The sequence below is a fragment of the Orbicella franksi genome, chromosome 7 (assembly GCF_964199315.1).
Source record: "Orbicella franksi chromosome 7, jaOrbFran1.1, whole genome shotgun sequence".
NCBI classification, from domain to species: domain Eukaryota; kingdom Metazoa; phylum Cnidaria; class Anthozoa; order Scleractinia; family Merulinidae; genus Orbicella; species Orbicella franksi.
The window spans coordinates 28,093,679-28,107,450 of record NC_138151.1 but is presented as its reverse complement, the minus strand read 5'-3'; the positions used below and the strand labels follow the sequence as shown (position 1 = coordinate 28,107,450).

The 13,772-nt window shown below is 39.4% G+C and overlaps 1 protein-coding gene and 1 long non-coding RNA gene across 2 annotated transcripts; both read right to left on the bottom strand.

Moving 5' to 3' along the window:
- Positions 1–2,974: 2,974 nt before the first annotated feature.
- Positions 2,975–5,483, bottom strand: LOC145492737 (uncharacterized). Its single transcript, XM_081472130.1, has 6 exons — positions 5,321–5,483; positions 5,140–5,202; positions 4,964–5,034; positions 4,684–4,743; positions 3,696–3,745; positions 2,975–3,179 (listed from the first exon to the last, which is right to left on the bottom strand). Exons 1-6 carry the CDS (start codon positions 5,481–5,483, stop codon positions 3,074–3,076), a joined length of 513 nt encoding a protein of 170 aa, XP_081328256.1. The 3' UTR covers positions 2,975–3,073.
- A 2,818-nt stretch (positions 5,484–8,301) lies between these two features.
- LOC145493390 (uncharacterized) lies at positions 8,302–11,449 on the bottom strand. The gene is made up of 3 exons (XR_014050126.1): positions 10,858–11,449; positions 10,095–10,191; positions 8,302–8,838 (listed from the first exon to the last, which is right to left on the bottom strand). It is a non-coding gene; the product is annotated as an uncharacterized LOC145493390 (long non-coding RNA).
- Positions 11,450–13,772: the final 2,323 nt, after the last annotated feature.

Sequence of the window (13,772 nt, the reverse complement as noted above, 5' to 3'; positions counted from 1 at the left end):
ATCTTCGATCATTATAGGTCTCAGAGTTCAACAGGAAGGAATCAGGGAGAGTATTGACCGCGTTGACCCTGGAAACTCTAGAATCCGCTAGGCTGTCGTAATTTCTAGGAGAGCGTATTCTGTGGCTGCTCCAAATAGCTTGTGGCATATTGACGGACACCATAGCCCGGTTACTGTCATGCACGGGGGTATTGATGATTTTCCTTTAATCTTTAATCTTTAATCTTTAAAAAGGTACTCCTAAAACAATGTAAAAAAAACTATACTAGCGTTATTGTTGTTTTTTTTTTTTGTTTAAATGTTCTACTAATAACAGAACTGTAGCATTGTCCTAGATTTGCACCCCTCAGCGACGCAAGGATTTTAGTGGCCATCAAGGGTGCGAAGTGATCATAGGGGTGAAAATGTGAGGGTGTCTTACGACAGCCCAGCTGATTCTAGAGTCTCCAGGGTCAACGTGGCCAATACTCTCCCTCTCTCATCCCGTTGACTGATCACTCATCATGAAACGTTCTACCAGATTGTCTAGTTGCTCATCCGAAGTCAACGAGAAGCCCATACTCCACAATACGACGTTTCAAGAAGCATTTGAACTATTTTTGTCCACGTGAAACCCGACAATCTTTGTTGCAGAAGGAAAAATAAAAATTAGAAATAAATTATTTAGAGAGGAAGAGCGGGTTTTCATTCAGACCCTCTATCCTGGTCGAATTGGTATTTGGAGATGCTGTTTTTTTGTGGGGGGAGGAAAACTGGAGAACCCGGAGGAAAACCCTCGGAGCACGGCGAGAACCAACAACAAACTCATCCCCGGGTCAAACTGGTGGTAGGCGAGGACTCTCACCACTGCGCCATCCCCGCTCCCCAAGAACTACCTCCGATATTGAATATCGAGTTAAGAAGACCTCTGGGCTGGTCACAGAATACACTGCAAGGTTTGTGCAGTTTGATGAGTCCTGTCGTATCCATTCTCCATGCAAAAGACATATATTTCCCACTATTTCATTCAGTACTGCGCAATGATACTGACAAAAGGTAGTAATTGCTGGAGAGCTACACTCGAGCCTTATTTGGATGTTCTCTCTAAATCCTACTTCCGCGGTGTTCCATTCCCGTTCGCACTCTTGTAGGAGATCGAAAGCTCCTGCCAATGTAACATTTGTGTTTGGGGTCTTGGGTCTTTGTTGTACCCGCTCATATAATGAGGCTTCCTTCGTCCGCCATATTGCGTTCAGAAATTATAGAGCGTGAGCTGGGACCTAGTGATGCGCGAAGGCGGTGCGCAGAAAATGTTGAATGAATATTGCACCGTGTTGAACCAATATTTCGATCGTGAATGTGAATGAATATATACCGTTGAATGTGAATGAATACATCCCGTAAATGTGAGTAAATATATTCGTGAATACGAAATACGTCGTTAAATGTGAATGAATATATTTCTTGAATATAAATTTAGTTGTTGAATGTGAATAAATATATTCGTGAACAATAATAACAACATTAAATGTGAATGAATATAAACTTTGTGAATTTTGCACCATTTCGCCAACCATAGTTTACTGTTGTCACGCGATATCAATAGTTTCCCGCACTTTTCATATAAGCAAAAACCCACCTCCAATTCACCATGCCAAATTTAGTAAATATGCGAATTTTTGTAAGACTCTGTCGCAAACTGATGAAAATATGGGACCCCAAACTCGCATGCATTACTTTTTTTTTTAACAAAGAAATGTACGCCTGGAGACAAGCAGCAGTTTCCGCGCAAAAGAAGGCAGAAAGAGCACCTAATTGCTGCGCGTGCGCACGTTTGAGTGTTGATTTCCTTGCATTTTCGCGCATTTTACTTTAGTAAAACGAGTAGCAATGGGGATGAGAATGATTTCCTTGTTAAATTGCCTTTGCGTGAGGATTACACTGGGAATAGCTGCGGTAAGGAAAAATAGTTTGTCGTCTTAACTTGTTTAAGTGTTTTTTTCGTTAGAAATGGATGGTTAAGTATGTGTACTACAATAAAAATCCTACACGTCTGAATGGTACTTTTTTCTTCCTCGCTTTCCCTATGTTAGGGGATCTGTATTAAGCTTTACATTTTAACTCAATTGGTGTTCCATGTTTGTCAGTTATGTTCAATTCACTTGTTATTTCTCTGTTCATCTCCTAATCCACCGTGTTACATCAGAGGCTCCACAATTAATTTTGGTCAGCAGTGACCAAACGCCCTGTCCTCTGGGCAAAATCAAAAAACAGAATCAATCATAAGCTAGAAAAACAACAGAACAATCACACGTTATTGGTATGTTTCTGCAGCATCTCAAGCGAGTTCAGTCAATACCATGATATGAAGACCAAACAAGGGTGATATGCCACCAAATTATATTTAAACAGGTCGTGTGATAAGTTATTCACCATACCTAAATTGGACCATAATTCTAAACACATTGAATCACGGACTTGATATCACAAGAATATAGGGCGATGAGTAAACCTTCTAATTGGTTAATTGCTAATTTGGGTGTGGTAGCTGTGCTTTACACCAGGTACCAAGACCTGTTCGCCTATCATTTGCAAACAAGACTTAGTAATGATAGATCAGGGCAGCCCACTGGCAGGGGTGGGTGCACTAATGCACTTGACCCATGCTTGGGTGTACAGTATTGCCAGAGTGTAAGCCCTGCCAGTGATTTTGGTGAAAACAGCAACCCTATGTAGGACAACATTCCCTATGCTACTGACTTGTCTCAAAGAAAGGTAAGGTAAGGTTAAGTCTGCATATGAGCCAAGTGGCCCATCAGGCTGGTGCTTATCCCAGTTTCTGTAGCGTGAAGTAGCTAGGAATATTCCTTCTTCCCCCTGGATGGGATGCCAGTCATTGCAGAGTCACCCTCAGCATTAAATTCCAAAAAACTCCCCAAAAGCCCCAAAAAATGATGCCAGCTGTGGATAAATATAGAAATTTAGAGGATTGATACTGTTAAAAACTAATATTGCCTTTTATTACAGTTGAAATATTTACAAGATGCTATTGCATCCAAAAAATTGAATCTTAAATAATAACAGCGAGTTAACTTTAAAACTGTTCTGTTTTGATGGATTCCCTCTGTTTGAGAGTTTCTTCAAATTTATCAATCTCTGCCATGGCTTCTGCTATCTCCTCATCCTCATCGCTTGATTCTCTAAAGATTAAAATCAAATTAAATTATCAGTAAGTTGAAGATATATGGTGGAAAATGTTACATGTGGAACACATTATTACATTTACAGGGGTTTGCACAAGTCCTGGAAAACCTGGAAAGTCCTGGTTACTGGTTGCAGGTCACTCCCCCACAATTTGTTAGGTTTCCCCAACAATTCGCTGGTACTCATTTATACTCCTGGGTGGAGAAAGGCGCTGTGAGAGTTAAGTGTCTTGCCCAAGAACACAACACAGTGTCCCCGGCCAGGCCTTGAACCTGGACTGCTTGATCCAGGAACGAGTGCACTAACCATGAGACCACTGTGCCTCCATGTTTTGCTGGTAAACTCCTCATAAAAGGTACCATATTCAGATTTGTGGAGTTTGAATGCATTATGAAGGATCTTGCATGACTTTTGTCTAGAAAAAAATTTACGAAAAGAAAAGATTGAACATGTATGTATTTTACAAGCAATTTTATATTGAAGTCACTGGATGGAAATTGTTTTGCACTTACGATATATTAAAAACTGGATCTCTGGGCTGGCGATGTGAAATTTCTTCTTTCTGTAAGAGAAGGAACAATACAACATTGTAATTTTGTTTGATTTGGCACTCAGACCTTCTACTGATCCTTAAAGATAAGGACCTATCAAGGATTCTTAAATGATTTCTGACAGATCTTGTAAAGATCCTTAAATTAAAAAAAAATGTAAATATTTCGGCAAGGATCCTCCAAGATCTTCAAAGATCTTAATAAGAGAAATTTCTTTGAAGATCCTTAGGATCCCAAAGTGGCCAGAATTATTGAGGATCTCGATCAAGATCCTTAATAACAACTTGTGAAGATCCTCAAGGAACCTCAAGGACCTTGCAAGATTTTCACTATGCATGTCTCTGTACGGTACCCTACATGCAAATTATGTTGAAAATTATTATGTTGTGATCAAGAATCTCAAAGCTGTTTACTTTTTCTTGTAATGGTCCCAATAATACTACAGCCGAACGTCCAGTTGCAACCACCTCTCATAAACGAAAACCTCTCCTCAGCAACCAGTTTTCCAAAATACCAAAAGTTGTCAAGTCACATCATTATACATGTATTTGGAACCTCTTGTAAGCAAACACCTCTCATAAATGGCTGTGACCACTTTTATAGCTAAAAGTTTGAACTTTTCTTTTGTTTTTAACTCCCTGTAATAGACCACTTGAGAGATAATAGAGCAGAAATTGAATAATAAGGTGTTGTAACATTACCGTATTCCTGAGTAGTGTAAGAGATGGAAATTTCTCAATGGGAAGAACCAGATTTTTTTCTCGAAAATTGACTTTTCACATGAATAAAACATTTAAAATGTGGGGTCTGCAATTCTGTAAGTCTGGTCTGCAATTACCATATACTAAATGAGGCGAAATTTTGACTCAATATGGTCTAAGCTCTCGTAAGCGACAATCTTCCGTAAGCAACCATCTAGGCTCGACATTTTGGGTGGTCCCGTACTCACTTTAAATCTCTCAGCCTTTCTTTGGGCCAGGCTTTGCTGTGCTTCTTGCCTGAATAAAGTCTGCAAGATACAAACCCAGCAAATAAGATGTTCGTGTTTCCCAATCCATTACAGTAGGAAATAACCTTACTGCAAGCTTATGATTCCGCTTGATCAGTAAGCTTAACTATCCGGCCGGATATTAAAGAGAGACATAAACAGGGAAGAAAGTTAGGATAAGTCTTTCAGAAATCGAATAACATCATAGAAATTTAAATTTATTACAATAAGATTAACTCACCATTCTCTGTATGTAATCTGCTTCTTCCTGTTCTTTCCTTTTTTGTCCATCCTTCAGATGTTTTTTCAATCCTGAAATCGAATTAATCAAGTGTCATTCACAGAAAGAAAAGCCTCAATAAACTTTTAATTAAAATTGCAAAATAAAATAAAATAATGGAGGTGAAGTGTACTCACTTGGGTCGTTTTCCTTTTCATGGAAATCTCCCTGAGTCCTATTAGTATCATTACATTTGTTCCCTGAAAGAAAATCACAACGGTCAATCAGTTTAAAAACGATCGATCGCGACGCAAGCAGAAGCTAAGCTAAGCACCGATAAGCAAGTTATTTTGCTCGGAATCGACACTGTTTACAAACCGTTCGGAACTTTAGCCGCTGTTTGAAGGCGATGATTTATTCCACTGACGACTAATGTAGATTTCGGCTCTGGAAGCGGTTCTATCGACTTCCAGAAAGCCTTGGCATGTTCGATAGTTTTTGCAGAGCTCCATGAGAACATTACAGTTGACACATCCGCCATTTTGTTTTTGTCGTTTCCAGGGATGCACGGCTGGCGATTCGCGAAGCTCGGGACAACAATAGGGCCTTTGCAGCTAAGCCGTCGCGTGACCTACTTTTCATAAAATTATGGGCCCCATCATTAAGGAATGAGATTTTATGACAGTCTGAATTTTTAAAAGAATAAGCAGATTTATATGGAAAAAGTTGTTGGAGAGCAAGGTCTTGCTCTCCAGCAACATTTTCCATACAAATCCTCTAAATTTTCCGAAAATAGCTGGTTTTCACATGACGTCACTAAAATTCGAACTACAAAACTATTGATCTTCCTGAGATTTTACTTAAATGATGTATAAGAGCAGCTGAAAACTAATATTCATACAAATTTTCGCTCCGAATGGGTTCTTGGTTTTGTGATACACTACGCTTGAATTTCTAAGCTTTTGCGTGACGCGGCATTTACATGACGGCCTAGAGAGCTGTCATGATGGTTAAAAAAGTGACTTATTTCGGGGAACTTGGCTATCTGAACAGTTCATGTCTTAGAAAAAGTATTATTTTAATGTTTTAGAGTTCCTCGAGGGATAAAGTCACGCTTTTGTAGCAAAACGCAATGACGGATGTCTCTGTTGGTTTCCGGCCGCCATGTTCGTGCCCATACGGATGGACACCAGCATGGCGTCTCCATACAAATCTCTAAAAATTTGGATAAAAAATTTCTCCGCATATCTCGCATAAGAAAAATTGCTGTGACCAGAATTTTGGCGAGAGTCTTTGCATATTTACCTTCTTTCATTTCCCAGATTCTGGACTTTATCCATTGACCGGTTTTGATATTTATTTTGATCTATTTTGAATTGCGTGACACTGAAAACCAGCAATTCAAGCTGTCGTGTAAACTTACTCTTTAATGCCAGGGGCCTCAAACTTGGCCATTTTGGCATTTTAGATGCGCTCTTTCCATTTCTGGCATTCTTTAAGTTATAACATATAATATGAAAATTTTCTCGGAAAAATTTGGTCACGTGACCACAGCTGCAAAGGGCCTATACCCGGCCTCACGTTACTGTGATCTCCGCGATGTCTTTGTACCCTCAGTTATAAATTTTTCTCCAAAAAAATACATGTTTTCGAAACATGAAGATTCAACATCCCTGACCATTTACAAATCATATTTTGAAACGATTTTGTCCTAATTACGCCTTGATTTACGTTTAAATTAGGAAATATGCACACTGGTAGCTATATTTCAACATAACAACACCAGTAGCAACGGTTGTTTACAGTCCAAAGGTACTCACAAAATAGATTCAATTCAGTAAATTTTAATGATACTTTACAGGAAAGCTTTAGAGATGTGTACTTATCAGAATTTTGTATCATGGTCCTGAACATTCAGTTCCTTTACCATTTTATACGCTCCTTATACTTGGTTAACATTCCTATGACTGGTGTGCATTCGGGTATTCAATGGAACATTATGTAAAACCTTTCGATATTACCCCCTTCCCCCTGCCTCCACCCTACCCCCGTTCACAAGGCTTCTTTGGGCTCTCAGAGACCGAAGTAAAACTTTAATTAATGGCTTATTTCTTAAAATGAGTAAATAGACGGATCACCAATATCTCCATTGGGTTTCAACCGAATGTTGTCAAAATTTCAACATTGGTAAAGGACACAATTATCTAGGTCGGAAACCTCTAACTTTGCAATTTATGAATTTTTTCCCCTTTTATTCAGTTAATATAGCTAACATTAGTTAATATTGGTAAACTTTTTCAAAATTTCACGAGAAAACCCCCCTCAAAACACTGTTTTCTGAGGTTTGTTCCCTGGACAACTTCCTTATGGACAGGATGAACTTACATGTAATTCCATGCTTCTTGAACCATTCATTAGTACAATGAACATCACTTTTTAACACTTAGGAACTAGTTGTTCATAAACTATTGTGGCATGCGACCTGGAAAAGCTCATTTTGAAGTCAGAGTGCTGCCATCAAAAAGTGCTCATTTTTAAATCCTTAAATTTGGTGAAAACTTATAATCTTAATTTCAAAGTTGGAATGCACAGCTGCGAGGGAAGACTTGAAGCTGCTACTAGCTGCTACTTTATCTCGAATTTCGTAATTATTTTATCACGGAAATTTGATGTTTATCAGGGAAACGTCTGGGAATGTTGGAAAGTGAAATCTGTGACGTCTATGTTAGCCGGCACAGCGCATGCTCGCAGGCTGTTGGCGTTTTATTTAGTTTTAAACACCCATTATGCAAGTGAATAGATGAAAAATCTATATTATGATTTCCGGACTGGCAATAACTTGTTGTTTTCTCCTCTAAAACTACCGTGAAGATCATTATTAAAGGACTACAAATTTCTCTCTGATCCAGTGGTTGTAACGAAACGTGGCTTCAATCTGGTCCAATTTTTACCTTGTTTGTTTGTGTTGTTTTCTTCTAGTAATATGCCGAGTTGTTTGTATTAGGAAAGTCACGTTGAGTAAGGCCCCTGGGGAGGGGAAGGGGCTACTCTCTGGCCTATATGGTCGGGGAAGCTCCTCCTGAAAGGGTTCAGATTTCACAAGTCGAGTTATATGAAAGGGTAGGGAACTGGTGGAGTATCTTGACTCCCGCCACAACATGAACTGAACTAGTGATACTTGTTTTGGTTAACATCTCTTCAGATATTGCTTGGTGTTCTCCTATAGTATTATTCCTAACTTCATTCCACGGGTTTAGAAAAGGGATGCAGTGTTCTAAAGTAGGTATGTGAAAGAGGTACCTTTTTCAATAAATGGTATACGAAAAGGGTTACTTTTCTGTCAAAGTGGAATACAAGAGGGTAAGGGGTTGAATCTCGGGCCGGAGCTTCCCTGTATAAAACTTTCGAGAGTAGCCCCCTGGAGAGGTAAGGGTGTTTAAAAAAGTAAAGTGAAACCATTTTTTTCAGATGAATTCTGTATTAAACGGGCGCGTTTTACATGTTTGAAGAGGAACTTTGGATGATTCAGTTATGAATCAGAGACAGTTAGTGAGAAAAACGTGGCGTTTATTTCAACTTCGTACACAGGAAGTTCAAATACAACGAACATAAATCATTTAGTGGATTCTTCTGCAAGAAGCCTTCAGCTATTGTTTATTTCATTTGGCCACTTTACGGTTGGAATCTGGGTCCTCCTTGCTCCGTTTTACACAGGTCTCTTTGCATTCATTGAACGTGTCATCACAGTACTTGAAACAACGTCGTAAAAAGCAATTTTGTGAGCAATGCTTGACTTCATAGTGACAAAGGCTCTCGCAGTCACTTAAGGAAAAGAAAGCAGTTGTTACTGGTACTAAAAACAGTACCATCACCACTAGAATGTAGCTGGTCTTCATCTGAAATGAAATCCATACATACAGTCTACATTAGCAGGGAGTGTCATCCGCCATTGGTACCTCAATCAATCCCTTCTCATTTTACCTTTTAGGCTCGGTTTAACGGTTTTCTCGGTTTCACTCCACATACAATTAAGACTAAGACTAGTTAAAGATACTTAACAATCAATTCTCGTAACATTATTTATCAAAAATTACAATATTTAGAGAGGAAGCCCCATCAGCCTTAGCTGGTTTTCATGCGGGTCATCTATCCTGGTCGAATTGGAATTTGGAGATGTTGGTTGTTCGTGGAGGGTGGAAACCGAACACCTGGACAAAAATCCTCCGAAAAAGGCGAGAACCACCAACAACAAACTCAACCTACATATGGCTCCTGCCCAGAATCGAGCCCTCAAAACTGCACCATCCTTGCTCCCCCAAAACTGAAAAAAATGTTTTCAAAAAGACTCTATGGAGCTTACAGATTCAATATAGTTCAAACGTGAGTTGCATAAAATTCAGAGTCACCTATAAAAGAATGCAGTGAAGCCTTACGACTAAATCCTTCACTGATCTAGTTAGCATCCAGCTATAGAATATTTGAGGACGAAGTCCAAGAATTTTAATCAGTGGCTTAGCACTTTTTCATCTTTCCAGTAAATTTCTTTTTAGCGCAGCCTGCTCAATATTTTTGAGGGATTTGTCTAACCTTCTACTCCCCGATCAACAAATGTAATAGGGGTCCACCCCTTCGCTACTGAATACAGTTTTTTTTTTCTGGTGTCAGCATTTCAGTTTTCAATGCAGTTCTTACAGAATAAACCTCAAATATGCCAACGGCTGTTTTTCCGGGGGTTTTTTTTTTCCCCATATAAAAAAGGACGGACGGGGATGCTCGTCGAAAAGTTGAGAAGAGCCCTTGAAAGGTACCAAACTCCTCTTTTGTGGGATTGGCTTGAAATTTTTTACCCTAAGATGTACCAATTCTAAAACAACGCACTATCTCCTGTCATATTTTTCTTCAGCTCAGTACGCTAAAAGGTATAGCAAAAGCTCCTGCTGTGGACGTTTTGCGTTTTAACACCTTAAGAGTTACCAAAACTGCTTTTTTAACCACTGAAAGGTACGAAGAGCACCCCCTTCCTTTTTATATGGGAGACTCCCCCCCGGGCTTTTCTGTCCCTCCTTCGTCGAACTAGTAACTGAATGTCTAAAATTTTACCTAATACTTCGTGAAGAGGTGAAACTACAAAATTCAGCGGCAGAAAGCTTACCGTTTGGGTGTTCAGTGTAGAAACTGTGCAGGTGTGAAAAATTGTCGTCTTGTCTTGAACAGTTGACCAATCGAGCACGGGGCTTTCGAGATTGTCACTAGGTTGAATGTAAAAAAAGTAATTCTAACTTTGCTAGTACACTTTTATTTTATTGCACTATAAGTACAAATATGTAACTAATTAACAGCATGTACAATTTAAATACCCCGTCAAAAGATCTTTCCCATTGTAGAGAAACGTACATTGGGACGGTCCATCTTAAAAAAAAGGTTTTGAATATATAGGACTTCGCGGAAGGAATCACTCTTTGTTTCACATATAGATATAAAAAGGGCGGAAGTTTTTAAAAATAATTTTTAGTATGTCATATCAGAGCAACACGCTACAGCCTATTGTATCTGCTTTAGGAGTGTCGCTATTATCGGAAGTGCTAACATCCATGAAATTAACGCCTCTTTGAGAAGTCGCTACATTCAAGGGAGGGAAGGAAGGTATTGCTTCCAAAAGTTGCTGTAATATTATGAAGTATAGATCCAATCAGAAAAGCAAAGAGGGCACGATGGTTGGAAGTCGTCCAAAATGCCATTTTGCTACTAATTAGAATGTTTCGTGCCTCTCTTTATGTCCCATAATAAGTTGGACTAAAGTTTGCATAGAAAATGGTTGCATGGAATTTTTTGATGATTTTTTCCACATGCAATCCACTGCAATTTCTGAAAAGTGAAGTTACAATGATACAGTGAACAAAATAACTGCTACTTACATTGTTTGTTAAACACGTATCGCAAATTGATGCAGCACAAATTGCTCTAAAATGGTTGCCACACAGTAGCTGTGGTCCAAACTGAAGCAACGAATCTTATTGGGAAGGACACTCTCTTATAAAGCAAAAAAAGTTACCCAGGAGGTAAAATTACTGACACTGACGTCTTACGGCATCTCGTTTTGCGTATTTCCGAGTGACGATCCTCTTGTTTATCATAATATAATCGCGTTAAAAATAACTACTTAATCAATTTGCAATGGCTGTAGCGGAAACATTGTAAGTAGGGTTTACTTTAACTTCCCGAACCACCCTCATACTCACTTATGGATATCGAATAAGCCTTCTTGAATCAACACGTCGAAAGGCAAAAGTCCAAGATATATCTATAGCATTGAAAAACGACACGTAATTAATGGTCTAGGGTTGGGATTTTTCGAGTTCGCGGAAACAAATTTTCGCGAATTTGGACTTCAGACTTTACTCCTGGAAATAATTTTTCGCGGATTTCATGTACGGTACTTGATATTAACAAATACGGAAGCCATATACGCGCATCTACTGTTATTTGTTGTGTTTTTAGGCAGGAGATACCGCAGTTCCCTTGTCTTCACATAGTTGATTTAAAAGGCAAACAGCAGACTCTCAATTGCACTACCGTAATTATTGTAAAGAAAATACGGTAGGTCGTTTTCGTTACACTGTTTGCAACCAACGTCATTAAAATTCAGTAATATAAATAACAGGAGAAAATTTTCACTGAATTTTTTTTTGGCGGAATTTTGTTTTCAAGGGATTTAATTTTTGCTGCTGATCGATGAAATCGCGAAAATTAGATTCCACGAAATTTCATGTCACACGGTACCTTTCTTCTTCATGCTGAACGCTATGCTTTCCCGGGGAACTCCCATGTATAAAAAAGGACGGGGGTGAGATCGGCGAAAATTTTGTAAAAACCCCGTAAGAGGTACTAAGATTCTGTTTTGTGGGCGTGTCCTGAACCCTAGGAAGTACCAATTCTAAAACGACACATTACATTATCTTCTGTCAATTCTTTCTTTTCGGGCTCAATACCGTAAAATTTACCGCGAAAGCTCCCGCTGTGGACCTTTTAAGGCTGAACACCGCTAAGAGGTACCAAAACCACTTAATTAACTCCTAAAAGGTACCACGAGCACTCCCGTGCTTTTTATGTGGGAGTCCCCCCTGGCTTGCTTATGGGAGAGAGGGACCCCGATAGCGTGGCGTTGTGGGACAGTTACAGGCATGCACGAGGTTTTGATTTCCAAGTTCAGCTCAGCCGTTGTTGTGGAAAAACCGCTACAAATTCAAAATAATTAAAGCTCTATTTCAAATACCTTCCTCTTGGTGTTCTAGGCATGTTCCGTGTTTGAGGACAGAAACTTATCAAATTTTAGCACTTGGTGGCAGAATGCAGGAAAACCCGCTTGAGTAGCTGACATGAGTGCTAGTTTATAGGAAGGAAAAAGGACTCCTCTGATTTCCTGCCCTCCCGCCTGTGTTAATTAAGTGGATATGCTTCAGTAATGAAAAATCGAATGATAGCTTCACTTTTCCCCCTTCTGTTACAAAGACGTTTGGTCAAACAAGAAATTCAGAAATTCAATGTCATGAAAGGTTGAAACTTAGTAAATGATGGTTTTACCTCTTTTGTTTCAACATTGAAAGGGACATTGACTTTCAAAACTGTAATATTTTTAAGTGGCAAAAGCACTCAAGAGCCCGACTATACGGCTATACCTGACTTTCTGTTATGGTATTTCTGAATTCCATTTCAGTTATTCTTGCAGCTGTTTTTTGTTCTTCGAAATTTACAAGATTACATTGTCTATATATCTTCCGCATCAAGACGGTGAACCAAATTCTAAGCTCTAACATTGAAAAGAATGCATGCCGATCAATAACTAAAGAGATGTTTTACTTTGACCTTCTCTCTAAAAGATTGAGTTTCCACTTTTTACCAACAGTAAGAGGTCGAACGAAAACAAAAACATGTCTGAAGTTATAACTGAAAAAGAAATGCCTCCAGAACTAAGTCAGTATTATTTTCAACCCCTGTAAAGTCGTTTGCAAGGCCCAAATTTGCAGGTCTTTGGCATGTTTAGTTCGTAGTGTAGTTTCAGGGGGAAAAAGATCAAGCTAGGTTTTTTCCTCCCTTCGGATTCTTTGGTGGTTCGGACGTTTGCGTTTTAGTTTGTGTTTTTGTTTTTGTTAATTTGTTCGGGCCCTCGACGATGTTTGAGAAAGTGCCGGAGAGAAAGAAGAAGTTCTTTGAAGAGAAATACGACAATGCATTGCATTGCATGAACGGGACAATAGCTATTAGAACTAAAATCAATGTTTCCTAAAAGAACTCCTGCGTTAGCACTACTTAGGATCCAAAAAGACCTCTATCTTCGATTTTTCAGTCGTAATTCGTTCATTACGTTGTTGCGTACGTGCTCCACATGAGCTTACACTGGTGCCAACAAACCATGCTACCACAAACTCAAAGACGCCCGACCTCATATACCGCAAAATTCCAAATGTAAGCCGTTGCAAAAACAAGGTCAACCCCGGACGCCCCACTAATATCCTTCCGGTAATAACGCCCTGCCCTCCCCCAAGAAGACAACCTCAGTGTCGCATTTGAGTTACAAAATTCGGTTGTAAAGATATTCGCCGCCGTGGTTCACATTCTCCAGGCTAAAGTACCGGTCAAAATAATAAGCATCATTAACATCCCCCCCCCGGGCATACCCCGGGAACTTGACTTGTCGATGTGCTCCCTGAGTACAAGAGTTTGGCGTTAGTGGTTGTTATGAAAGGGGGGGGGGGGTTGCACAGAATATGGGACGGGCAGAGGTAATTTGTGCAAGTTACCTCGAAATGATGACTTTTTCGCTTCTGTTGGG

Coding starts and splice junctions, on each gene's coding strand:
- LOC145492737 (XM_081472130.1), bottom strand. CDS start 5,483: ATGGCGGATGTGTCAACTGTAATGTTCTCATGGAGCTCTGCAAAAACT. Junction 5,035..5,139: donor TGAAAAGGAAAACGACCCAA/GTGAGTACACTT, acceptor ATTCGATTTCAG/GATTGAAAAAACATCTGAAG. Junction 3,746..4,683: donor GAAAGGCTGAGAGATTTAAA/GTGAGTACGGGA, acceptor CTTCTCTTACAG/AAAGAAGAAATTTCACATCG.